This window comes from Natator depressus, chromosome 19 (assembly GCF_965152275.1).
Source record: "Natator depressus isolate rNatDep1 chromosome 19, rNatDep2.hap1, whole genome shotgun sequence".
Classification (NCBI taxonomy): Eukaryota; Metazoa; Chordata; order Testudines; family Cheloniidae; genus Natator; species Natator depressus.
In genome coordinates, this window is record NC_134252.1 from 9,948,618 (window position 1) to 9,975,349 (window position 26,732).

Consider the following 26,732-nt stretch of genomic DNA (forward strand, 5'->3'; position numbering starts at 1 on the left):
TTTAACCTCTGCATCTTTCCTTATTTGTAAATGGGGGACAATGTTTGTCCGTGTGTGGCTGTTGTGAGGTTTTGAAGCACCTGCTGGAAGTTAGTGAAAGGCTCTGGTGGCGATTGTTTTTCTTCAGCTGTGAATGGCAACTCTTGGCCGGGGCACAGAATTTGCACCATCATGGCAGAGGCTGGGCCAGTCAGTCTCTTCGCTACGGGTACATCCGCACTTCAGGCTGGACGTGTAAATCCCACTTCAAGGAGATCTACTTGTGCCAGCTCAGTGAGTGCTAGTGTGTGGAAAACAGCGTGGCTGCAACGGCACGGGTGGCAGGAGGAGCTAGGGAGCTCAGCCTTCCTGCTGCTGTGCCAAGCAGCTGTAGTAATGGGGTCACGTGGGAGGAGAGGTGAAAACGAGGCCCCCGCACCCTGTATTCAGCTTCTTCCCAAGCTTCAAATGTCTCCCTTATTAAAAATGTTAAGGATCTCTTTTTGGTGATGCTCTCCCAAGGCTTTTTTTTTTTTCCTCATTTTCCCTTCACAGCTATTACTTACTTCAGATTTTTTGGACAGTAATCCTGTTTATGGGTGCAGAGTTGGGGAGGTTTCTCCTTTCGACCTGTGGTCAGAGGACCTTGAAACTGTAACTCTGATAATCCAAAATGCTGGGCCACAAGCTCCCACACCCCACCCTGTGACACTACCTAACCGCATCAAGAGAAAGCAGAAGTAGCATTCGAGTGTCTTTCTTTAAAAAACACATTATGTGGCCATGCTGCAGGAGGCTCCACCCCTACTCTGCAACTTGCGAATTAAGCCCCATGGAGGGAAATGCATCACATCTGGGGGATTTTTTTTTTATTTTTATTTAAACTTCAGCTCATCCTCTCAAAGCTGGCTGAAAAAGCACCCAGCTGTGATAGTGAATCTATATGTACATGAGTTAACCTCTTGGAGATACAACAGGCTTTGGGATCTAATCTCTAACCTTCCAAAACTCAGGCTCTTCATATGTAACCTTCTTGTCTGAAATCTGTCTGCCGGTGTTTCTGTGGGGGCAAAGCAGAAGGAACAGCTTTTGAACCAGGGCATGGTTAAACCTTCCTCAAACAGTTACTCTATCTCTCAACAAAAGAAGGCTGCCTAGAACTGGATGAGCATCAGGTTAAAAGGCAATTGCTTCTCATGTCGCCCTTTGAGATGAGATCTAATAGCTGGTCTGGAAACAGACCATGAGCCCAGAGCCAGACCTACTCTCTTCCTGCAAGATGTGATGCACTTGTTTGTATTCCTACTAGCTGGTTTAGGAGCACTGATTCCCACTCAGATGAGAATCCATTTCTCAGCTGGTAAGAGCTGAGCAAGAGTACAGGTCCCAATGTCTGCTGTTCTCCTGAATGTCCATCAGTGTAACTCTACCCAAGCAGAGAGCTGCTGTGGAGTTACACCAGGTGTGACTGAGAGCAGCATTTGGCCCTGGGCATCTGCCCCTTTAAGGGAAAGCAGAACCAGCTCCGCCTGTGCCATAATTAGCTGTCCCCCAGCCTAAGCGGGGGGACTAACTATGGCAAGGGTGAGGCTCGTCCCATTTTCCTTTAAAGAGGACAATTGTCCTGTGAAGACCTAGGAGCCTAATTTTCTTTCTCCATAGCCGCAGTGATCCTGCGACCTTGGGAGGCATGCAGGATTCGTTTCTGACATTCTCGCGCCCCTCTCCCACCTACTATGCAAAGGAGTCTGTAAAGAACTCTTAAACCTACTGGACCCTTCTTTCCTGGCAGTACCAACACGGCTCTGAATTGCCTCTTGGGAGGAATGTTACTGGGAGCGCTATCTTGTGACTTTGTAAATAGCTTGCCTGCTTCTATTAAACAAATGCATGAGGAAAATGTTAACTGAGCATCACAGACCCTTTGTGCTGACACTCATTTGCTGTTCCACAGGCAAAATCGGACATATCTTGGATAGAGAAAGACGTTGTAGACTCAGCAGATAAGGTAAGAGAGCCCATTGCAAACACACGGCTTGAGGAGACTTGTCTTTTCATTCACACTTTATCGTATGATGAGATTCTCTGACAGTTTATTACAGTATAGGATTTGAGCTCATATTTGAGTTGTGAATCATTCTCTTCCTCTGACGCCTGTGCTGGCTTTGCACACCTTTAACACTGTCTGAACTGTACTTGTGCACGTTGCTAACACCTGCTTGTGTGTCTGATTTTGCTGAAGTTCACAAGTCCCTCTCTGAAAAGTCTTTTATGGCACATGTTTTCTGGCCAAATGACAGAGTTGCTAATATGGAAGGCGACAGACATGAGTCACTCGCTCATGTGACCTTGTGATCATGTCTTCACCCTCCCCCAGCCCACCCCATGTTGTAGTCATCAACTGATGTACTCTTACATTGTCTTTGGGGCAGAAGGCACCATTTTGTGTGGTTGTTAAGGCACTCTACCCATCTCTGCCTCTGCGTGATGTACTATTCTCCAATAAGCTAGCTGCCCTGGGAGGGAAGAGGATTGCATTTGTATCCATGCTAACAGTTTAGCAGTAACTGTTCACATTCAGTTCTTGAGCAGAACGATGGCTACTGTGTCCACCAGAAATAACTGACCCAATGCAACCCTTAGTCATTCTTGACACTCTTTCTTTATAATTACCTAACTCGTAGATCTAGTAGACCTCAGAGCTCTTTACGAAGGAGGTCAGTATCATTAACTTCGTTTTACAGATGTTGAGTGCAAACTCTGGCCTTGATTGCCGCTCACACTGGGGACCTGGCTGAATAAAGTCGTGTAAATCAGAATCAGGCACCTAGGCTTTACTCTTTCCGGTGACAACTGACAGCATCTGGACTGTAGCAAGGATTTGCTATGGCCCGTTGCTCGGGATCTTTCCTACTGAACCTGCTGTCCTGGACCCCTGACTCCTCTACCTGTTGTGTCTTTGGAGCAAAGCCCATCTTGGTGTAACTCACTTGTACGGTGTGTGGCACAATGGGGCCCTCATCCCTGACTGGTGTTAATGCAACATAAATAACAGTCATTTCCTCCTTTCATTATCAGTTACCAAAGAGCGTGGTGAGGAGGAGAAAGGTCAGAAGTGGTCATAGACTCAGACTAAAATCCCAACTCCAAACACCCCCAGAGCCTTGGGGTATTTCCAGAAGTGAACGGAGACAGGCTCATGTCTTCTTGCAAGCTAGGCTAGTTTTAAAGCAAAAAAAAAAAAAAAAATTAGCTTGGAACAGAGAAACATAACTGGAGGGAATAACTCTATGCTCACTTGGGGAGTAACATGCCCACTTAGCCCAGCATGCAGGGCTATGAAAAGGGAACATGGAGAAGAGGGAGTGGGAATGTTAGATGGGGTGGGATCTGAGTTACCCAGGAAAGAATTTTCTGTAGTATCTGGCTGGTGAATCTTGCCCATATGCTCAGGGTTTAGCTGATCGCCATATTTGGGGTCGGGAAGGAATTTTCCTCCAGGGCAGATTGGAAGAGGCCCTGGAGGTTTTTCGCCTTCCTCTGTAGCATGGGGCATGGGTCACTTGCTGGAGGAGTCTCTGCTCCTTGAAGCTCATACATAGATGAGGTTTTTCGCAGGAGTGGGTGGGTGAGATTCTGTGGCCTGCGTTGTGCAGGAGGTCAGACTAGATGATCATAATGGTCCCTTCTGACCTTAGTATCTATGAAAGGAGGCTGGTGTGTTTTTTGTATTTTTTTAAATCCGAACAATCGCTCCCATCCTGTAAGTAAATTTGGACAATGATGGGACAAAAGGGCTACTCTGTCTGCCACAACACTCCGTTAACCTCTGTTCTGTTCCTGTTTGCAGCTCCTTGAGCCCTGGCCTCTGCAGAACCATGGCTAGTTGCTTACTTATAATCTTCAGAGGTGCCTTCTAAATATCATGGATAGGATTCCGGGAAGGGATTAGGCAAAGCCGCCTCCCCTTTGATAGAAGGCATCCTTCTCTTGGCTGTGCAAGAGTTGTATGTGTGGAAATCTACGGACCAAATTTATCACTGAATTCAGTGTGGTTATATAAGGGGAGTAACCCCCAGATGGATCTTATACTAAATCCTCTTCTCCATGCCCAGTCAGAGGGGCAAAGATGCATTTGCAGATCTTCTAGGCAGTATTGTTATCACTGTACAGGCTCTTCTTAATGTGGGGCTTTTATCTCTTGTTCAAAATGTAAAGAACGCCTCAAAATATTCCCCCTTTGTGGGAATTCCCACATAAACTCAGACTACCTAGAGTAGACCCTGCAGGGTCCAGCAGAGAGAGTGAGTCTTCTCTGAATAGAGAGGAGTCAGATCTGAGCAAGAAGCTGAGAGGTGTAAAAACCAGCTGCAAGTGCTTCGGCTGGGGAGTGGGAGTGTTAACCTGCTTAGCTGTGAGAGTCGGAGACTGCTGCCTTCACTGCGCATCTGCCAGTGGGGCTTTAACCACCTGCAGCTCCTCCAGCCTGTGACTCTAAAACCTGAAGCCTGTCTCAAGTCCTCCATGAAGCAGTGTGTATTCCAGCAGCCTGCCATGCTCCCCTAGAGCCCCTGGTAACTGGGGATGTGTCATGCTGAACGGGATGGACCATGGAGAGGGACCCCAAGCTTCCTCGCATCTGTGCCTTTCTCACACTGTGGCACAGGAAACACCGAGCAAAACCCTGCAGCCTGCAACTGCCTGCCCCAGGCCAGCTCTCCAGCTCGGTTAGTACTGCAGCTAGCTTTCTGGAGGATGCTGTGGCTTCAGCTTGTGTTTGTAACTGCTCACTTCAACTGGACTGATGTTGGTTGGGTTAACAGTCGCTGCAATTTGTGGATGCAGCCTTCTGGGTCTTTCCTCTTTCCTTCCTTTCCTGCAGGGTAACTTTGGCTTAATAGCATTGGAGAAGGAAAGTTCCTTCACCCAGGTATAAAGCCGGTTAATGCTACTGATCAGTGCGGTGATAATGCACTTATTCTCGTCTGGCTGCTGCGATTGTTCCTACTGGCCAGTGTTGTGACTTGCTTATTATACCCGCTTCTTGTCTGGCTTGCAACTGACCAAGTTATGGAATCTGATCTTCTGACTAATGCTCTAAACAGTCATGATGTTGTCTGCCTTGCAGTAGTTTTGTGGGTTAATGGACTAGACAGGCAAAAACATTTTAAAAACACCCCTTTTTATAGGGGAGCTATTAGCTGATCTCTGAAGCTTCATCTCGAAATGTGATCCATTTCGGTCTCCTTGCAAATGCCAATTTTTCCCAGAGTTCGTATATTCACTGAGCTGCTTTAGTTGCCAGGCTCTCTATGCAAATCTTTCCCTGCCTGACAGCCTTGAGAGACAACTATAGCGGTGAAAACCCATCTAGGACTAAACAAGTTGGGGCTTATTGTTGGCTAGATATACTGAAGTTAAGATCATTCGCACAATTGTACTGTACCTCCTTTGGAAGGACTTGGAACAGCAGCTATTGGGTGTACATGGAACTGTTCCTACCACAGTGAGTCCCTCAGTTTTAATGAAGGAATATAGAGGAGCATAAATGCCTGTGTGTAAAGGAAATATTCATTTAAAATTGATCTACTAGGCAGATAATATAACTTGGTAGTAAACTTAACCTAACCCAATCAGTGTCAATATTTTTTTCTCCTTACTGTTTTCATGAAACTCCAGTTTTTGTTTCTCTATTCTACAGTTGAGCCTAACTTTAATACTACTTCCTTGATGTTGAACTGGGTCATTAAGCTGTCCAGAATTCTGACTATTTCTTTGTTCTTTTGTGTTAATGGAAACTCTGTTGGCCATATCTTTTTCCTTTGATTATGAGCAGCAAATAGTACTGCTGAGGTCCAGAAAAGTGACTCTGGCCACAAAAGTAGTGTGCTGGAAATGAAACTCTCTACAGTCTGACAAAATAGACTTGTCAGAACAGCGTGTGTTCAGTCCTAATGCTGAGGCTTGTACTCCTAGACTGAAGGTTTTCTCCAGTACCTTTCATGACATTCCCCAAATAGCTTGGTGTTTCCGGGTCCTTTTTCAGGTGGTTTGGGTGCCATAGTGTCATAGGGCCCCTTGCTCATTTCAGTCCAAACCAGCTTGATGATAGAAAGCTGTTCCTAGAGAATGGTTTTTCATTGGCATGGGAAAGGAGTTGGTGATTGAGTCCCTAGTGGACAGCTGCCAGCAATGGAAAACCCACAAACTCTGTTGACCATTTTATGGACAGTCTCTGCATAGAAGCTTAGGACTGAGTTTTGGAGACAATACCTTTTTTGCCTCTAGTTTGATCCCTCCAGAAGAGGGATGAGACAGGCAGGAGAATGTCGGGGAAGTTGGCCCTGCTGCTGCTCTTGCTGGACCTGGGGGTGGGTGGGTGGGTGGGTGTGTGTGTAAAGGCTTCAGTTGGTACCAGAATTCAGTGTCTACTGTCTGTTTTTGAGAGAACAGAGCTGCCCGATACTATGAAAACAAAGGCACTTCCTAGTCTAGAGAAAACAAAGCTCATCAGCTAGAAAGAAAAGGCTGCACTACTTAGGTAGGCAACCACATCCTTGTGTGCATCTCCCCGCTTCCGGAGAACCTTTTCAGAGAGGGTGGAGGCAGCTCTGGTAAGGAAAGCAAGCTAGTGCCCAAACTACACGGCAGCTCCATCCTCTCGGGTGGTGGTTAAACTTGATTTAAATACTGTTCTATTTAAAACCTGTAGGGACTAAACCGTACAAAACTGGGTTTGTACATAGGGTAGAATTGTTGTTTCTAAGCCTGACTTAGTCAAGTTGTTAACAGTCAACTAAAAAGTATTAGGAACTCAGGGACGCTTTTAAACCCAGTGTCTCTGAGCCCTGCTGTAGATTGGGTCTTCAGTGTGCTCCAGAACATAATTCCCAGACCAGAGGTCCAGCTCATTGAGTTTCCATATGCTGGCGAATTTCAGGTGAAGCCATGCAAATACAGATTTTTCTGGTTCACTGGCAGTGCTGAAAAATCAAAAACAAATGGGGCATCAAACAATATTTTTTTGTTTAGATTTTGAGAAGTTTTAAGCATTTTTTACATTAAAATTAATGGAAATTTTGAAAGTCATTTCAAAACCAGATTGAACTGTTTTGTTTAGAAAATGTCAAAACAATGTTTCGGAGGGCAGGTTTTGACATTTTTAAAGGCTTCTTTGACTGGAACAATTCTGAAAAAAACATCATAAAATATTTTGGTGCGGCCAAATCTGTTTGGTTTTTTTTGTTTTTTTTTTTTTGGTCCCCAAAAATGTTTAGTCAAATTTTGCCTGGGTCTAGTATTGGGTGCTTCGTTTAATTTAAAAAAATTACAATTATGAAGTAATTTGACTATAAGTAAAACTCCTTCCTGTTCACAAGGTAGTTAATGACCGGCTGCTTTGAAGCATGAACACTTATGCCCCTCTTTTAATCTTTGGAGATGTTCTGATTCATATAAATGTCTAGGGATTTTTTTAATTGAGCTGAACTCTTGGCCTCATAGTCTTGTAGCAGGGAGTTCCACAGGACATTTTGTTTGAGAGGTGGGGAGGGACATATTGTCTTTTTAATGTCCTTTGTTGTCCTGTATTCTAGTCTTTTGAAGAAAATGTAGATGGAAGGTAGTGACTTACCTTCCTTCCACCTTTCATTATTTTCTGATCATGTCTGCTCTCGAGCTCTGTAAAAGAATGTGTTTAAACAAACCACGTGTCAGATACAGACATTGGCTTCTCTATCTCCCAGAAGAGCTGAGGCTGTAAAAAAGGATCCCTATGTGCTGAAGATGCACTAAGGCTCCTGTGACAGGGCTACTCAGATTGCTGAGCAGATGGGGTTGTGTATGTCTGACTTGCCAGCCACATCCTTGTTGTATGACGACAATGCCGTGTGTTGGGATTTTTAGCAGTATAAACATTATTGCCACTATTGCTTTAAAAAAACTGCTTTCAAAACTCTTATGAAATGCAGTTCAAAGAAACTGAACTCTTTTCTTTAGCTAGACGCAAAGGAATCATAGAATAACAGGGTTGGAAGGGACCTCAGGAGGTCATCTAGTCCAACCCCCTGCTCAAAGCAGGACCGATCCTCAATTAAATCATCCCAGCCAGGGCTTTGTCAAGCCTGACCTTAAAAACTTCTAAGGGAGGAGATTCCACCACCTCCCTAGGTAACGCATTCCAGTGTTTCACCACCCTCCTAGTGAAAAAGTTTTTCCTAATATCCAACCTAAATCTCCCCCACTGCAACTTGAGACCATTACTCCTTGTTCTGTCATCTGCTACCACTGAGAACAGTCTAGAGCCATCCTCTTTGGAACCCCCTTTCAGGTAGTTGAAAGCAGCTATCAAATCCCCCCTCATTCTTCTCTTCCGTAGACTAAACATCCCCAGTTCCCTCAGCCTCTCCTCATAACTCATGTGTTCCAGTCCCCTAATCATTTTTGTTGCCCTCCGCTGGACTCTTTTTCCAATTTTTCCACATCCTTCTTGTAGTGTAGGGCCCAAAACTGGACACAGTACTCCAGATGAGGCCTCACCAGTGTCGAATAGAGGGGAACGATCACGTCTGCTCGGTCTGCTGGCTTTGCCCCTACTTATACATCCCAAAATGCCATTGGCCTTCTTGGCAACAAGGGCACACTGTTGACTCATATCCAGCTTCTCGTCCACTGTAACCCCTAGGTCCTTTCCTGCAGAACTGCTGCCGAGCCATTCTGTCCCTAGTCTGTAGCAGTGCATTGGATTCTTCCGTCCTAAGTGCAGGACTCTGCACTTGTCCTTGTTGAACCTCATCAGATTTCTTTTGGCCCAATCCTCCAATTTGTCTCTGTATCCTATCCCTACCCTCCAGCGTATCTACCTCTCCTCCCAGTTTAGTGTCATCTGCAAACTTGCTGAGGGTGCAATCCACACCATCCTCCAGATCATTTATGAAGATATTGAACAAAACCGGCCCCAAGACCGACCCTTGGGGCACTCCACTTGATACCGGCTGCCAACTAGACATGGAGCCATTGATCACTACCCGTTGAGCCCGACAATCTAGCCAGCTTTCTATCCACCTTATAGTCCATTCATCCAGCCCATACTTCTTTAACTTGCTGGGAAGAATACTGTGGGAGACAGTGTCAAAAGCTTTGCTAAAGTCAAGGAACAACATGTCCACTGCTTTCCGTTCATCCACAGAGCCAGTTATCTGGTCATAGAAGGCAATTAGATTAGTCAGGCATGACTTGACCTTGGTGAATCCATGCTGACTGTTCCTGATCACTTTTCTCTCCTCTAAGTGCTTCAGAATTGATTCCTTGAGGACCTGCTCCATGATTTTTCCAGGGACTGAGGTGAGGCTGACTGGCCTGTAGTTCCCAGGATCCTCCTTCTTCCCTTTTTTAAAGATGGGCACTACATTAGCCTTTTTCCAGTCGTCCAGGACTTCCCCCGATCGCCATGAGTTTTCAAAGATAATGGCCTATGGCTCTGCAATCACATCCGCCAACTCCTTTAGCACTCTCAGATGCAACACATCCGGCCCCATGGACTTGTGCACGTCCAGCTTTTCTAAATAGTCCCGAACCACTTCTTTCTCCACAGAGGGCTGGTCACCTCCTCCCCATACCGTGCTCCTCCATGGAGTGTGGCGTTTGGTAAGAGTGAAATATTTGTAAGGTGCTAGGGTATTTGTTGAAGTCCTTCTAGTGATTTTGCCCTGGAAGTTGCAAGCAGGAGATGCTTGTGTTATGGGATCAGTCCTGCTTCCCAAGAGCTTGTAGTTGTATTTGAACAGATGAGGCTTTTCCTCTGCTCTGGAGGTTTAGTCTTCCTCATCCATGTGTTTTTTATTTCAGGATGAAGGTATCGTGAAAGAAATTAACATCACACACCATGTGAAGGAGGGCTCTGAGAAGGCTGATCCTTCGCAGTTTGAACTTCTCAAAGTTCTGGGCCAAGGCTCTTTTGGCAAAGTAAGTTTGCTTCTTACTGTATCTTTATATGTCATTTAAATCTATTTTGGGGCCAGGAGATGGGAGAAGTGCACCTGGCTTCACCATTCCCACCAGCTCATAGCTGGAATAACAATTTGACTGAGTTTCTTCTGAGACCAGGTGCTGCTGCAGGAGCAGTCTGCTCCTAGAGGTCCACTCTTGCAGTCCTTGTGCATGCAGTGCTCCAGTGGGCTCTAATGAGCTCTGACAAGCTCTCATTAGAAGAGGGAGGAAGGAGAGACCTTTGCTAATAAATGTACTAGGGCTGTCAAGCAATTAAAAAAAATGAATTGCAATTAGTCGCACTGTCAATAATAGATTACCTTTTTATTTAAATATTTTTGATGTTTTCTACATTTTCAAATATATTGATTTCAGTTACAACACAGAACACAAAATGTACAATGCTCACTTTATATTTTTTATTACAAGTATTTGCACTGTAAAAAAACAAAGAAATAGTATTTTTCAAGTACTGTAGTGCAATCGCTTTATCATGAAAGTTGAACTTACAAATGTAGAATTATGTACAAAAAAAAATCTGCATTCAAAAATAAAACACTGTAAAATTTTAGAGCCTGCAAGTCCACTCAGTCCTACTTCTTGTTCAGCCACTTGTGCAGACAAACAAGTTTGTTTACATTTGCAGGCAATAATGCTGCTCGCTTCTTGTTTACAAAGTCACCTGAAAGTGAGAACAGGCGTTCTCATGGCACTGTTGTAGCCGGTGTCTCAAGATATTTACGTGCCAGATGTGCTAAAGATTCATATGTCCCTTCATTCTTCAGCCACCAGTCCAGGGAACATGCGTCAATGCTGATGACGGGTTTTGCTCAATAACAATCCACATCAGTGCGGACCAAAGTCATGTTCATTATCATTATCTGAGTCTCATGCCACCAGCAGAAGGTTGATTTTCTTTTTTGGTGGTTTGGGTTCTGTAGTTTCTGCATGAGAGAGTTTCTCTTTTAAGACTTCTGAAAGCATGCTACACACCTCGTCCCTCTCAGATTTTGAATGGCGCTTCAGATTCTTAAATCTTGCGTTAGTAGCTATTTTTAGAAATCTCACATTGGTACCTTCTTTGCGTTTTGTGAAATCTGCAGTGAAAGTGTTCTTAAAATGAACATGTACTGGGTCATCATCTGAGACTGCTATAACATGAAATATACGGCAGAATGCAGGTAAAACAGAGCAGGGGACACACAGTTCTTCCCCCAAGCAGTTCAGTTACAAATTTAATTAACGCATTTTTTTTTTTAAAGAGCGTCATCAGCATGGAAGCATGTCCTCTGGGATGGTGGCTGAAGCATGAAGGGGCATATGAATGTTTAGCATATCTGGCACATAAATACCTTGCATGCCAGCCAGAAAAGTGCCATGCAAATGCCTGTTCTCACTTTCTGGTGACATTGTAAGTAAGAAGAGGGCAGCATTATCTCCTGTAAATGTAAACTAACTTGTTTGTCTTAACAATTGGCTGAACAAGAAGTAGGACTGAGTGGACTTGTAGGCTCTGAAGTTTTACATTGTTTTGTTTTTGGAGTGCAGTTATGTAACAAAACACAAATCTACTTTTGTAAGTTGCACTTTCACGACAAAAAGATTGCACTACAGTACTTGTCTGAGGTGAATTGAAAAATACTATTTCTTTTGTTTATCTTTTTACAGTGCAAATATTTGTAATCGAAAATAATATACACTTTGATTTCAATTACAATGCAGAATACAAAATATATACGAAAATGTAGAAAAATATCCAAAATATTTAATACATTTCAATTGGTATTCTATTGTTTAACAGTGCGATTAAAACTGTGATTAATCAACAGCCCTAAAATGTAGGTATTCCATGTGGCAAAGCAACATCCAGCTGCTCTCCGATTGGCTCTCTAACCATGTGGCAGGATAAAGAGAATTTAGGGATTCACCATCCCAGAGGACATGCTTCCATGCTGATGACGCTCATTTAAAAAAAAAAAAAAGCGTTAATTAAATTTGTAACTGAACTCCTTGGGGGAAGAACTGTGTGTCCCCTGCTCTGTTTTACCTGCATTCTGCTGTATATTTCATGTTATAGCAGTCTCAGATGATGACCCAGCACATGTTACTCTGCCCACCCTCCTCTCTCAGATTACTCTGTATATGGGTGACTATCCAAGGCCTCCACTCACTTGTACTCATGATCTTTTTTTACCCTTTATGGAGGGGGAAGGAAGTGGCACCTAAACTCTCTTCTCTTTCAACCCATGAATAATCCATATCTAAAAACAATCTGCTGCATACAGTCTTGAGACTGCCCAATATTGCATTGGTCAATAGCCCAGATATCTCCATGGGTCAGTGAGGATCTGACTAGGATTCTGAGCTCTATTTCTCATGCTGCCAAAAGAAATGGCCACTCTCCGATAATGAGGCCCCATTTCCCTGTCTGGATCCAGCTACTGTTGTATATGAGGACTTGGAAAGGAGGGGAAGCTGCCAGGGATGGCATTAATCATGAATGCCTGGGAGTCCGTCTTGCTGCCAAATCCACATGTCAGCAGGAAATCTCCTAGTACAGCGGGACACTAATGCGACTGCTTGGGTACTCCTGAGGCTGATATAGTCTGACATGGTACCAAGGGTGGTGACCGGTATTGGGGATTGGCTTTTTTTTTTTTTCTTAATAGGTATTGCTTTCAGTTTTGACGGTTGGAGGAAAAAAGGTGTGATGAGCAGAGGCAGGAGTTCTCTAAGGGCAAGTTTCCTTTGGAGATGGGGAGCAGGAAGGGTGAAGCATTAAAATACCCTCCCCAGGACTCTCTGGAAACCTGTAGGCTTTTGCTTGCGGAGCTCAAAGCGTTGAACTTGCTGACCCTGCAGTTCCCCGCTGTTCTGAAGTCGCATGGGGGTTTATTTGCTAGTATGCGGTAAAATTCTATCCAGACAACTTGAGTCACAAGTTGATCTCTCCTCCTGTGCATGCAGGTCTTTTTAGTAAGAAAAATCACCCCACCTGACAATGGCCAACTCTATGCCATGAAGGTCCTGAAGAAAGCAACCTTGAAAGGTGAGAAGGGCTTTCCGCATGCTGATCCACATCTGCATCCCCAAAATGGAATGAGAAGTCGTGCTGGGAAAACTCCGCACCATTCCGTCGTGATGCACCCATATCTCCCCACAGCTAGCTGACTGACTGAGGTGGGAGAGAGTAATTCAATGCTGCTCCAAGAAGGAAAGTCACTTCAGAGCTGGGACTGGGGAACCGTCTAGTTCAGACACAGTTTGGCAAGAGCTAGAGAAGCCATGGGGCTGCAGGCGGAGCCCTGTAGCTGGTGTCAGGGGCACTGTGCCGTTCCGAAGGGTCTGAACTGTGCATCTCTCTCCACAGTGCGCGATCGCGTAAGGACAAAAATGGAAAGGGACATCTTAGCTGATGTGAACCATCCCTTTGTGGTGAAACTGCACTATGGTGAGTACACAGCTAGCCTTGGGCCAGAGGAACGGCAGAGCCAGTGTGTGGCAACAGCCCTGAATAGTTTCTAACAGTCCACTATGCACTATTGCAGGTGCAGGGCGTTGCCGGGGGGAGGTGTTCCCTAGATGTCCAGCAACAGATTCTTGTTGAATGTGCTCAAAGCATTTTTCTCAAATACTGTCTGGAAGGGTTATGCCAATACCAGTAATATGGGAGGAGCCTTTATCTGTCATGTAGCCCCTGTCCCTCTTATTGCCTAGATTGCCCTGTTGTCTTTCTAAGCACAATCCCCCTAAAAATGAACTCTTCCTCTGATAGGATCTTGGTCCCATGCCCTGCCTGGTTATTGAATAGGAAAATAGAATAACACAGGAGAAGAGGATGAATTTTAAACCCTTGGGCTTTGTGTGTTCAGTGCAGTTCTATCTAAACACAGAAGAGCAGGCGTAGCAGATGCACCTGAATCTGTTCCCTTTTGAAAGCTTAGTTTTGTCTTTTCCGTGCAGCCCCTTGGACCTGGTCTCCCCTCCCTTCCATTCCCCACCCTCCCTCCTAAGTTCAGAATTCTAGGGGGCTGAGCTCTCCATTGTGCGTGGCTCCAGAGGCAGCTGGTGCTGCAGTTACCAAAACAGCAGGGGGGATTTAAGAAGGCAGAATAACTCCTTGTGCTAGAATTTGTTCCCAGGGTTAACACTCCTACTCCTAGGAAAGGTATCATGGGAGATTTGTGCACTACAGTGGTCGGCACCTCTTATTTCTCCTTTGCAAAAACAGCACTTCCAGTAAGTCACTGCCTCGCAGCATGCATGCATTGATTAGGCACCGATTTCAAGGGAAGAATGCCACCTACTCAATCACCAGTGCCAATTCCTGCAGTGCCTAAGTGTTCTTGGTCCTCTCCCATCCCAGTGCTGACTTTGCAGGTGATCTCATTTTGACACCCAGTCACTAGCCATATCTGTATTGAGCCTAGTGGGAATGTGGGGCATCTGGAAACCTAAAGCCACCCATCTCTGGGTGGTATCTGACATTGCCAAGCAGTCAATGAGTAGAAGGGCACTGATTCCTGCTCTGGCCTATGTTTCAGCATTCCAGACAGAGGGCAAACTCTATCTCATCTTGGATTTCTTGAGAGGAGGAGATCTCTTCACTCGGCTTTCCAAAGAGGTGAGCATGCCTTGGGATCTTGCTGGGCTGTTCACGGTGCGTGCATGTTCAGCTCTACCAGTGTAGGCAACAGTGGGTGCCTATTGCAGAGGACCACTGGTATTTGGAGCACTGTTCTCCAGCTCATTGGAAAAGAAAACAGTGGCTACATAGATGAGGTGAGCCCTGACTGGCTAGAGCTGTGTCTCTTGCTGTGTAAAGTGACAGAGATGGGAACCAGTGACTCCCTTTCTCTGTCCTGCTGCAGTGTAGCTGCTTAATTGAACTGATTTGCTCCTATGGAGGAGGGGGCAAGGAAGGCGTCTAGGGATGGGAAGTTGATCTGCAAATTGAAGTGACAGGTAAAGATAATTGGAGAACAATAGCTGATGTAAATGAAGATCCTAAATTAACATCAGCTCACTGCTTAGCAATGTCTAATTGTGCTGTTTAATCTCAGGGTAGCAGGAAATACAAGTCTGAAGGGGTGAGAGGGAGCAAGTGGCTGGGTATGTTGGTGAGGGGACCTTTGGGATGGGAAACAACTTCATGGTATGTTCTTGGGAGGCTGATTTCTTATAACCCAGCTGTCTGTCTCCTCTGTCCCTCAGGTAATGTTCACTGAGGAAGATGTGAAGTTCTACCTAGCTGAGCTGGCTCTGGGGCTTGATCATTTACACAGCCTGGGAATCCTATACCGAGACCTCAAACCAGAGAAGTATGTATAGCAGAACTTTACGATGCCTCTGATTTAATGACAAAGCACTGGGCCAGCTCTTCTGCAGCTCAGTCTCACGTCTGTAGTCTTTAAATGCCAAAGCGTCGTCCTGTTAAGCTGAGAAAGTAGGCTGGACGAATGAGTAGCAGTAGCCTAAATCTCTTGTGTGGAAAGAGAGAAGGAGAAGAAGGCTCCAGCTTTCTCCTTCCCTTCCTAGGCAGCCGGGCTGGGAACACTGGCGCAGCACGCTTGCCCTCTTCTGGGCTAGGAGAGCAGCTCGTGCTAGTCTACAGCTCCCAGCTGACTCTGGCAGTAGTGGGCTATATAGTGAGCAATGAACAGTCCCCCAGGGGAGGGGCTATGCAAAAAGCAGGACCTCTGCAGAGATACACATCACTTGTGCAACTTGCACAGAAATCGTTTGGGACCAAGTTCACATGAAGCCTGAGGGTTGGGCTCAGAATCTTGCACATCACATCAGATGACATAGACGCAGTCAGAGAGAGAGAATGGATTCCAGGGGAGTATGGAATAGTAGGGCAGTTGTTTCTGACAATAACAGACTTCTTTTTAAGCTTTGCTTTTTCTTGTTGACCCAAGGACTCAGATTCTGTATTCTAGCTGACTAAAATGCTGGCTTGCTTATAATAGCAAATACTAGGGGTACTCCAAAGAGACTGTATAAAGGCTCGGGCATCAAACCCCCCATAGACCCATCAAAGGAAAAGTAGGGGTTCTTCAAATCTCCTCTGCTATAGTGCCTACCAAAAACTTAACAGGTAGGCCGTGGGTGTGCTGAGACAGCTGCGTGTCCTGCTGACCAGTGTTGTCTCATTGATTCCGTGTAGTCCTCTGTCTGTCCATCTGTTGTCTCTTGTCTTTATACTTATATTGTAAGCTCTTTGGGGCAGGAGTGTCTTTTTGATCTGTGTTTGTATAATGCCTAGCACAGTGGGTTCCTGATCCAGGACTGGGGCTCCAAGGTGCTACGGTATTTTAAATAATGGAGTCCTTGCACAAAGCATCCCTGTTAGGAGGGAGAGTGTAAGTGGCTGGAGGAAAGTGGGGCCATTCTCTTTGCATCATACATCTTGATGAAAGGGCTTAAACCATCGGGGCTGAAAGTGGTGGAGTTAAGATCTGTTTCTGGGGTTCTTAAAGCTTTTTAACTAGCCTCTCAGGAGCAGAAAAAAGTGCTGGATCGCTTGTTAACATCTCTGTTATGGTAATGATCATTGGTGTTTACATGCCTGTCTCTCTTCTCCCTCTCACAGCATCCTCTTGGATGAAGAAGGACACATCAAACTCACAGGTAAGGTGACTCCAAAAATCTTGCAGACTTGCAACTTGAGATACAGACATTCTTCCATGCCTGTGCTCTATTTGTAGAAAGTGGGCATGTGTTCATGGTTTTTCTCTTTTGTGTAGATTTTGGTTTGAGTAAAGAAGCCATTGACCATGAGAAGAAAGCATATTCCTTCTGTGGGACAGTGGAATATATGGCACCAGAAGTTGTGAATCGTCAGGGCCACACCCACAGCGCTGACTGGTGGTCATATGGTGTATTAATGGTATGGTAGCTAACTAGCATGTTTGAAGCCTAATTTTATGGTGGCTCTTTAAATGGTAGCTCTGGAGAGATGGTGCAATATCTCTGTGCGTTATACTGTATCTCTAACAGAGAACTATTGAACTGGGAAAGATCTAATAATCACTCTAATGTTTCCAAGCTCCCATATAAGTTACTCTGCCCAAAGCGATCAGTAGTGAAGTGCAACAAATTTCACAGGGATCAGCTACATTCATAGCTGTTCCATGTAGAATTTAGATGGCTTCTGACAATCTCTCAAGACTGTCACATTTTGTCTCATTAAGACCGCTTAAGTTTCCTGTTAAGATACTTTCATTTCAGACTGGAAGTGATGCTAGTGTTCCTTGTTTGGATCTAGAGCTGCCACCTGGTGGCCATTCAATCCATGGCCCTTTCAGCTCTAAGGAGTTCTTTGAAAGACTCTGTAAATTACCATTAACCCTATTAAGGGTCAGTGTTACAGGGCTCTCTGCCTAAAGCATATTAGGATCTGCTGCTCCTAGAAACTCTCACTCAGTCATTTAACTTTCTCTCTTGCTCTTCTTTCCAGTTTGAGATGCTCACTGGCTCTCTGCCATTCCAGGGAAAAGACCGTAAGGAGACAATGACCTTCATTCTCAAGTAAGAGGAGTTATTCTTCAGTGTCTCTACAGGGGCAAAGCTTGCTGCTCTGCTCCTAGGATAGGGTGGCCAGATGTCCTAATTCTATAGGGACAGTCCCGATATTCAGGGCTTTGTCTTATATAGGCTCCTATTACTTCTCACCTCTGTCCTGATTTTTCATACTTGGTATCTGGTCACCCTATGCTAGGATGTCCGTAATTTTGCATCCTGGGGGTTATAACAGTTTAATGGCATTAATTTGCAAGAATTTCTATAAACAGACTTACAGAGGCCACAGTGTTAAAATACTGAGCGAAAAACTGACTCTATCTCTCATACGTCAAGGGAAGACGTGGGAAGCTAGGTGGCAGAGGAGCTGCAGTCAGCGCCTGTTTGTTTGTTTTACTTACTCATAGTTAATTGCACAATTTCTCTTCTTTCCAGAGCAAAGCTGGGCATGCCTCAGTTCCTGAGCTCCGAAGCACAGAGTCTCCTGCGAGCCCTTTTCAAAAGAAATCCAGCCAACAGATTAGGTAAGACATCTGGTATTACATTGTTTGTGGGAGCACCAGGTGCAACATCTTGGCTCCTATTGTCCAAGTAGGTCAGATACATTTGGATTTTGGCTAGGTTCTCCCGCATATCTCAGTACAGCTTGATTCCCACTAATACCCAGTCACATTGCACAGTGGATTTTTGCCTTGCTTATTTTGTTAGCAGTGGAGTGGGTATATAGCACTAAATCCAGAGTGATGTCTGTCTTCCAGGTTCTGGTACAGATGGGGCAGAAGAGATAAAGCGTCACCCTTTCTACTCCACCATTGACTGGAATGTGAGTACTGAACTTTTCTTTGCTTAGATATTGGATTCTACATGCTCTCAAACTTGCATACCAATGAAGGGGAGAGGCATGAGTCACTCGACTGACTTAGCTCTGCAATAATACAGATGCTTATAGAGTGACCGGCAGTCAACAGGCTGTGTCCTATTGTTCATCAGCTGTCAGAGTCCTTCCCCAAACCAGTGTTTGCACAAAAGGAACGGGAGTCACCTGGATGGCTGAAGTAGGAAACTGAACAGAAATCATGTTTGTCACAGTAAATACCCTACATGTGTGAATTCAGATCAAAATGAGATCATCATCCGTCTCTTGCAGTGGAAAGATGTGGAAGCTAATCTGGGATTTAGCAGGAGAGGGATGGCCTCGGAGGTATTGGAAAATATCCTTGAGGGACAGGAATCTTTGGAAGGAATGGATCTACAGTTTGAAAGACAGAAACTGTCTTAATAGAATAATATCTGGCTGAAGCGATTGGGCCAGGATGGTTTGGTGACTAAGACTGGAACTCAGTTTCCTGCTTTACCACAGGCTTCCTGTGTAACTTTGAGCAAGTCACGTGATCTCTTGGCACCTGTGTTCCCCATCTCTACTCCTGTACCTTGGAGAGGTCGTCTGAGGACTGGCCAGTTAGTGCTTGAGGCATTCGGATACTGTGGTGATGGAGGCTACAGAAGACCTAGAAATGCTTTAGAACAGACCTCCCATGATAGTTTGAGAGGTTCCCTATCCCACCATCTTCAAGTAGCAATTCAGAAAGGCTGTGGGGAGGAAAAAACTCCCTGCCAGGAATTCCTCTAGCTGTTCCTAGATGTAGGTTTCAGGCCCAGCATCTGATGCCAGAGTGAGCAGAGAAGACGCAGCAGACCCTGGTGGCATAAACTAGTTCCTGGATAGCTGGCTTCTTAGCACCCTGGAGATACAAGGTTTTTTGGCTCTTGGGTAGCAGATGCCTAGGGAGGAGAAATACTGCAAGCTTCTGCCATAGAAGTGACTCAACAGCTCCATGGAAGGGCCTTCCAATGAGAGACTTAAACTCTGACTGAGCTAGAGTTCTACACTACGCTACCAAGCAATTTCCAGCCTGTAAAGTTTCCTCCTCATGGCTTCTCGTTCCTGGTAAATCCATCCCCTTAGGATGTGTTTGGGAATGTCTGCCAATTGGGACATCTACCTGTCAGGGATGGTTTGTTGAATGGCATCCTTGGCGTTTTGTTTTGCAGAAGCTATATCGCAGGGAGATCAAACCACCTTTCAAACCTGCAGTGGCACAACCAGATGACACCTTTTATTTTGACACAGAGTTCACCTCTCGTACACCGAAAGGTTTGTGTGCACCCCAGCAAATAGCAGATTGGTACTGGATGCTCTGGCTATATAAACACACAGTACTGGGGTGAGGCGTATTACACTGACTCCTATTCCAGCAGGACTAGGCCTGTCCTCACTGTAAAATGAGGAACACTGACTTCAGAGGGTTACAGCTCTCGACAAGGAGTAGGTGGTGCAGAAGTAAATCTGCAGGGGGCTCTCATGGGTAAATGGTCTATTCAGCTGTGGAATAATATGCGGTGTGGCTACTGTCTAGTACTATGGAGTAACCATAACTCTTAGTATGCGAGGGGTAAATTGTCAGCTACTGGCCCGCTGCTGCAGGACCACTCTTTTTCCTGACTTATTCCAGACTCCCCTGGAATTCCTCCGAGCGCGGGGGCCCATCAGCTCTTCCGAGGGTTCAGTTTTGTGGCAACTGGATTGATGGAGGACGGCATGGTCAAACCTACCCAGGCACCTCTGCATTCTGTGGTACAGGTAAGGGGACCAGACCAAGGAAAGACCTATCTTAAACTGCAGTGATAATTCCAGAAGCCTGGCGTGTGTCAGCCAGACGATGAGGGCTGATAAGTGACAGCCTGGCTGAAGCCTGAGGGCAAGGCTTTTTCCTGTGGAAAAGGAGGGATTCCTCTTGCAAACTTCCTGAGCAGTTCCCCGATGGATTCCAGATAAGTGTATGAATTTGTTCAATAGCTTAGCCAGGCTGTGGATGTGAACAAGAGAAAGGGCAGGGGAGAAAAGGCAGCTCTTGATCACCTATTACAAATGAAGAGACCTAGCCTATAGTGGGCCAAGGTAAAGTCACCACATAATCTCCTGTGGCGAGATTACTAGAGATCAGACTTCAACATGCTACAGGATCAAAAATCCTGGAAGGTTTGACCCAATCGTGCATGTTTACGCACAGGACCAGACGATTCATATCCTGCTGGGGCAAGCTCAACCCTTCATCCTGCAGCGGCAAGTCAGTTGAGTCAATGCAGCTTGCCATATGTGGGTCTTTCGGATGAAATGGCCTATGATTTTTCAAAGGGTTTAAGGCAGTTATGTGCCCAGATTTCACTGAAATTAAATAGGATTTAGATGCCTAGCTCCCTTAGGGACCTTTGAAAATTACAGCCTTAAAGACCAAGGTCCTTTCGGCTTTGCTTGAATGCTGAAGATCCTTTGACTCTTTCCGTAACTTCCCCAGGCTGGTGAACTGTTCAGCCAAGGACACCAGGGCACTGCCCCAACTCTGTGCCATGTGGCTGCTGTCCCGCACCTTAGAGGTGGCTGCATTTCAGTGGGTGGTAGCTCTGGGCTGAAAGGCACTCTAGAAATGTGGTTTGCATTTGCCCTTCTTTCTTATTCTCCCTGCCAAGGACAGGGAGAGTGAAAAGCTGTGTGATACAGCGGGTAGCAGTCAGTCAGTCCATTCTCCATTTTGTTGGTGTTCAGATACTGTGGTGTTTCCCTAAACTAACGCTTTTTTCCTTGTTTCATGTCTCCATTCATCCCACTGTAGCAGCTGCATGGCAAGAGCCTCCAGTTTAATGAAGGCTACGTAGTGAGGGAGACGATCGGTGCGGGCTCCTATTCAGTGTGTAAACGCTGCATTCATAAATCCACCAACATGGAATATGCCGTCAAGGTTTGCAGTCTGCCATCTCTCGCTCATGTGCACTCCCACACTCAGGTTTCCTTTTTACTCTAGTAACAGCCTCTGAAAATAAAACGGAGCGAAGTGCCGTTGTCCCTGCAGCTTTGTGCGATCCTGCGAGAAGCCAGGCTGGATTTCTGGGCTCGGGGTCCTGGGGAAGTGACATTCTGTTCCGGGAGAGGGAAGTTTGGTACCACACATGACTTCTCAGTAATTGCACTTGTGTGTTGGGCTTTAGGGATTCCATCAAGTGCTTCTCGGCCTGAACAAAGGCTGATGTGGTGCCCCATGTGATCATGGGGATGTATAACTGACAGTAAAATGAGTTGTTCTGGAAAACCAAGACAACAGGAGGTGGGGAGTGGAAATAATTTTAGAATCTCAAACCTGGCTAAATTCTGCAGTGCTCCACCTGTTGTTTCTCCATGCACACAGCTCTGTCCTACCTGCCTTGCAGAAGGACCCCAGTCCTGGCTAACACTTACCTGTGTTCTCCTGCAGATCATTGATAAGAGTAAACGAGACCCTTCTGAGGAGATGGAGATCCTCCTGCGGTACGGGCAGCACCCAAACATCATCACACTGAAAGATGTGAGTGTAACCGTGTTGAACTTGCACCTAAGCAGACATGTTGTCTCTGAAAGCACAGGCCTGCCTGCTGAGGCTGAAGCTGTTGCTCCTGAGAACCCCCCAGTAGAATGGTGGCAGGTCTGGGGAGGTGTCAGAGCTCCCCAGCAATGTGCTGGGGGAGATGGAGGATTTCTGTAGAGCTTGTGGTAGAAAGTACTAAAGGCCTGCTTTGGAAACATCCCATTGGATGTGCACTGTGGGTTTCTGATGCTACCTGATTGCTACACGTCCTAGCTTAGAGCGGCTGTCTCTCTCAAGCTATAACTTGGTTCACCATACACAGCTACTTTCCCTTGAAGTATCACTGAATTTCTTAGTGCTCCCAGCGGCTGTGGTGCCATCAGGTCTTCCAGCAGTGAGCAGCGCTTCTTTGGTCCATGCTCCATTCCTTACCTGATCCCAGGCAGAGTGCACACAGCATTAAACCAGCCTATTCCCCCAGCACTGCCTGGTAACAAAGGCTGCGTAGAGGAGTCCCTCCACTTGTGAATCAAAACTTGGCTCTGCTTCAGCTTTTTAAAGAGCTTGTGAAAGTCCCCTCCAACTAGATCTGCATGAGACTAAACAACACATAATACATGCAGGAAATGACTTTAATATGGCCACAGGGTGCGTAGCTGTAGGTAACTCTGCCCCCAGGACAGACGTGTGTGTGTGTGTGTGTGTGTGTGTGTGTGTGTGTGAGAGAGAGAGAGAGAGAGATCATTATTGTTTTAGGGACTAACCCCAGCATGTCTGCTTTGGCAGGTGTATGATGACGGGAAGCATGTTTTCCTGGTGACTGAGCTGATGAGAGGAGGGGAGCTGCTGGACAGGATCCTCAGACAGAAGTGTTTCTCTGAGCGGGAGGCCAGTTCTGTGCTGCACACGATCTGTAAAACTGTAGAGTATCTGCATTCTCAAGGGGTGAGTACGGGAGGCTGAGATGCTGACCAGTCCCTGTGCAATCAAGTGGGAAGCAGGCAGGCACAGGGCTACTATCCTGCCCCTTCTCCAGGAAGCAGCTGCCTGTTCGGATACGTTTCAGTCTTGAGACAGGCCAGGCATGAAATCTAAGACTGTGCCATTTGCTTCACCTGCAGCCTTGAGTGCAGCTGCCAGAGGTGTGTGACAGCAGCACCTGCTGTTGTTTACTTCACAGGTAGTTCATCGAGACTTGAAACCCAGCAACATTCTCTACGTGGATGAGTCTGGAAACCCAGAGAGCATTCGCATTTGTGACTTTGGCTTTGCCAAGCAGCTGAGAGCTGAGAATGGCCTTCTCATGACCCCTTGCTACACTGCAAACTTCGTGGCCCCTGAGGTAAGCGGCTCATGACCTGAAACTCTCGCTGTCCTCCATCAGGCTGTGGTTCTCTGCCAACATTAGTTACCTGCTGAAATGTTGGCCAGGGCTAGCTCTGGCACACTCTGCCAGCAGGGCCCGCTTTGGGGAGCAGGCAAAAGCGGAAATACTCTCCCAGTATGAAACTAACTGAGGCAAGTTCTGGGACTAGGTTTCATACCCTCCTGCTTCTTTTCTTTCCTACCCTCTATCTATTGCCTCCTCATGAAGTATTGGCACAATTCAAACCCAAATGATTCTGTCAACTCCCTTTCCTAGTCTGGAAGTTGCCCCCTGATTTATTTCTCTCTCCTGCAATCTCTGGGTTCCTTAACAGACTTGCTCTATTGGTGGGGCTTTAGAAGCAGTGACCCTCCATTTCAGGACTGGGTGGGTCACTGGCTTGCAAACAAGCCCCTCATTTAGGGGGCTGAAAAGCCAGTGTACTGGCCACCTAATTCAATGAGTATATCTAGGTGTCAGAGAACTGGCTTCCCAGTAGAATTAATATGCAGAGTGTGATTCTGTTCGTGCCTGATTCTTTTCCATGGCTATTTTGACATGCCTGAGATGTTTCCTCTTCAGCCATGTAACCAAAGCCAAGCTGAGTCCCAGCCTTCAGCCCCTGACCCTGACAGAGCCGTAGAAAAGTCCGGCACGCAGGCAAAGGGGTCAAACCGATGCTCGTTGCCTCACAGAGCAGGAACTCTGAGGGAAACTGACATCTTTCCCTTGGCTTATTCTGCATAGGTACTAAAACGTCAAGGCTACGATGAGGGATGTGACATCTGGAGTTTAGGGATACTCCTCTATACGATGCTGGCAGGGTAAGTACCTGCTGCGTTTAGCACACTGACGGCGTCTGTGGGTATATTGCTCATGGGTGTGCCCTGCTGCAGAGGCCATATTGCCCTTTTTGGCTATCACTCACTCAGATTTCAGTTCTGCTCGGTTAGAAGAGGAACCTGCAAATTTTCTGTTTTTCAGATACGCTCCTTTTGCAAATGGGCCCAGTGACACCCCAGAGGACATCTTGAGCCGAATAGGCGGGGGGAAGTTCACTCTCAAAGGAGGAAATTGGGACACGGTTTCTGAGGCAGCCAAGGTAGGGTCTGGTACCTGCATTAAGTCTGTAGCTCAGGTCAAGTAAGGACAGCTGCTGTGCAGCCTGTTTAAAATAAACCTCCCTACTGCTTTCACTTTTTCTTCCCGCACCATTTGGGTTCAGTAGCTCCAATCTCACATGCACGTTTCCCTCCAAAACGGGGGCAGCGGTGCCTCTGTAGGGCACTTCAGCATTTTGCAATTAGTGCTGGCATGCACTACCAATCTATAGTGGCCCATCCGTGGCCATTGAGGCTCAGCCCCATCTTCTGTGCCCAGGCTGATAGCTGCTATTCCCCAGGATAACGAACTTCTAAGTCTGGCCTCTGAATGAGATGAACCTCTCTCTGATGGGTTTGCACCACCTTTCTGAAGTCTAATTCTCTGAATTCTCTGCTCCAGGATCTGGTAACAAAGATGCTCCATATTGACCCTCACCAGCGCCTGACAGCCAAACAAGTTCTGCAGCATCCCTGGATAACGCAGAAGGATAGGTTACCCCAGAGCCAGCTGAGTCACCAGGATGTACAGCTTGTAAAGGTACGCATTGTGGGGCTGTGCCTGGCCTGTGGTGCATTCAGCAGTGCCCTCTTGCTCCATCACCACCTCTGGGTAACAGGTAAAGCAGACTCAAGGTGTGGGGGGTAGGGTGATCAGGACAGGACATCTGCTGCCAGGGCAAAGGAATGATCTGGGGGAAATTGCAGTGGGAGGGGAATGGTTAGTAAGTACAAGGCAGAAACTGACTCCTGCAGGCCACAGAAAGACTTCTGATAATCTCTCTCCTAAAAAGAAACCAGTTTCTTATATGATGGCCAGCCTACCATGAAGTAATTTTCAGTAGGGTACAAAGATATTTCTGCCTCCCAGCTATTATTGGTGGATGCAGTCCCGTGACAATTCAGTGACTTTTTTTTTTCATTCTTTTCTCCAAGGGAGCCATGGTTGCAACATACTCTGCATTAAACCGCTCCAAGCCAAGCCCCCAGCTGAAGCCCATTGAGTCATCCATTCTGGCACAGAGGCGGGTGAAGAAGCTCCCCTCCACCTCACTGTAGTGGGAAGCCTGGGCAGTCCATGCCATCGCTGTGCAGTGCTGTCACTCCTGACATTGCACAAGCTGCTGAAGATGGGAAGCCGGGAAACAGGCAGGAAAACAACGCGTGAAAGGAAGCCCATTTGCAAACTGTCTTCCTCCAAACCATGTCAAGGCCAAGTGCCTTTTTCCTTCTGAAAGACTAGCTCTTCTCTTCGTGGACTCGCCTGTCCTGATAGAAGTTCACTGTAAAACCTTTTTTTAAAAAGTGTAAATTGATACAATTTTTAAAGGGATCCATTTGTGTATATGAGAACTAGAATGTATAATCTGTGTAATGATGTCACGAAAGAGCAAATCTGATTTGTCTTTTCCTGTGAAGGGCCAGACCTTGGTTCTAGACACATCACCTTTCACGGCTGATTTGGGGTTCAGGGCTGGTGCAGCTGGAAGTCTGACCCTTTTTTTTTTCTCCCCCCCTCAAACTTTTTGTACTCTCCCCAATGTCAAACTAGCAGCTGTTCTTTCCAGAACCACCTATTAGAGAAGTCGCCGCATTTTTGTGTACAGTTTGTAAAACCAGTTCTTAAATTTCATCCTGTAGGTTTTGGTTTCCCCCACATGGCTGCCGTAAGAGTGTATAAGCCATTTTAAGCACCTACTTGGTTAAACTGTCCCAGATACCTGCAGGGTCTGGACCATTCCTCCTCTTTCCCCCAGCATTCATTCAGGATTCTGTTGGATGAACAGATGCTGATGGGGAAGAAATATTCTCCTTTGTGAAGTCAAGTCTTTCTGGGTTGGCTTTGGTTTCTTTCTTTTTTATTCCTGTTTCACTTAGCACCATCCAGGAATCCATGATGCAAAGCAAAATCTTTTTCTTTTTTATTTTTTAATTTAATTTTGTTCTATGGCTGGTAACTCAGGGTTTCTGTCTGAACTTTATAATAAACATGTCATTCAGGTGAAGTTATTTTACTGGCTGAATGTTCACCCATCCCTTTAGCTACAGAATAAGCTATGCTAGTCACTGCTCCTCTCTTTTAAAATGGGGATGATGGTATTTGCCTGCCTTTTGTAAAGCGTTTTGACATCTACAGATGAAAAGCTGTGTGTATAAATGCATTTATTCTCCCCAGGTGTCTCAGTGGTGGGGGAACTCAGTGCTGCTAACAGGTAAATTATGCCATCTTCACTGAAGTTTAGAACTCACTCTGCAACTGAAATCGTTAGGATTAATTGTGGAATAAGGCACTAATCAAGATTAAGGGTGGCAGAATCTGGCCTGTAGAGGGGAAACTCTTATTTACAGGAACTAAATATCACAATCTTAATAGAAATC

General features: G+C 46.0%; 1 protein-coding gene across 1 annotated transcript in view; it reads left to right on the forward strand.

The window, feature by feature from the left end:
* Positions 1-26,378, forward strand: part of RPS6KA1 (ribosomal protein S6 kinase A1) — a 65,407-nt gene extending 39,029 nt beyond the window's left edge. The window contains exons 3-23 of the mRNA XM_074934277.1: positions 1,934-1,987; positions 9,826-9,942; positions 12,934-13,015; positions 13,337-13,417; positions 14,511-14,590; positions 15,181-15,287; positions 16,562-16,599; positions 16,716-16,858; positions 17,429-17,499; positions 17,926-18,014; positions 18,249-18,313; positions 19,543-19,645; positions 20,004-20,131; positions 21,162-21,287; positions 21,798-21,887; positions 22,674-22,832; positions 23,068-23,229; positions 24,001-24,077; positions 24,238-24,355; positions 24,757-24,894; positions 25,290-26,378. Coding sequence (XP_074790378.1) covers positions 1,934-1,987; positions 9,826-9,942; positions 12,934-13,015; positions 13,337-13,417; positions 14,511-14,590; positions 15,181-15,287; positions 16,562-16,599; positions 16,716-16,858; positions 17,429-17,499; positions 17,926-18,014; positions 18,249-18,313; positions 19,543-19,645; positions 20,004-20,131; positions 21,162-21,287; positions 21,798-21,887; positions 22,674-22,832; positions 23,068-23,229; positions 24,001-24,077; positions 24,238-24,355; positions 24,757-24,894; positions 25,290-25,412 — 2,151 coding nt within the window. The 3' untranslated portion in view covers positions 25,413-26,378. The remainder of the gene's footprint in view (positions 1-1,933; positions 1,988-9,825; positions 9,943-12,933; positions 13,016-13,336; positions 13,418-14,510; positions 14,591-15,180; positions 15,288-16,561; positions 16,600-16,715; positions 16,859-17,428; positions 17,500-17,925; positions 18,015-18,248; positions 18,314-19,542; positions 19,646-20,003; positions 20,132-21,161; positions 21,288-21,797; positions 21,888-22,673; positions 22,833-23,067; positions 23,230-24,000; positions 24,078-24,237; positions 24,356-24,756; positions 24,895-25,289) is intronic.
* Positions 26,379-26,732: the final 354 nt, after the last annotated feature.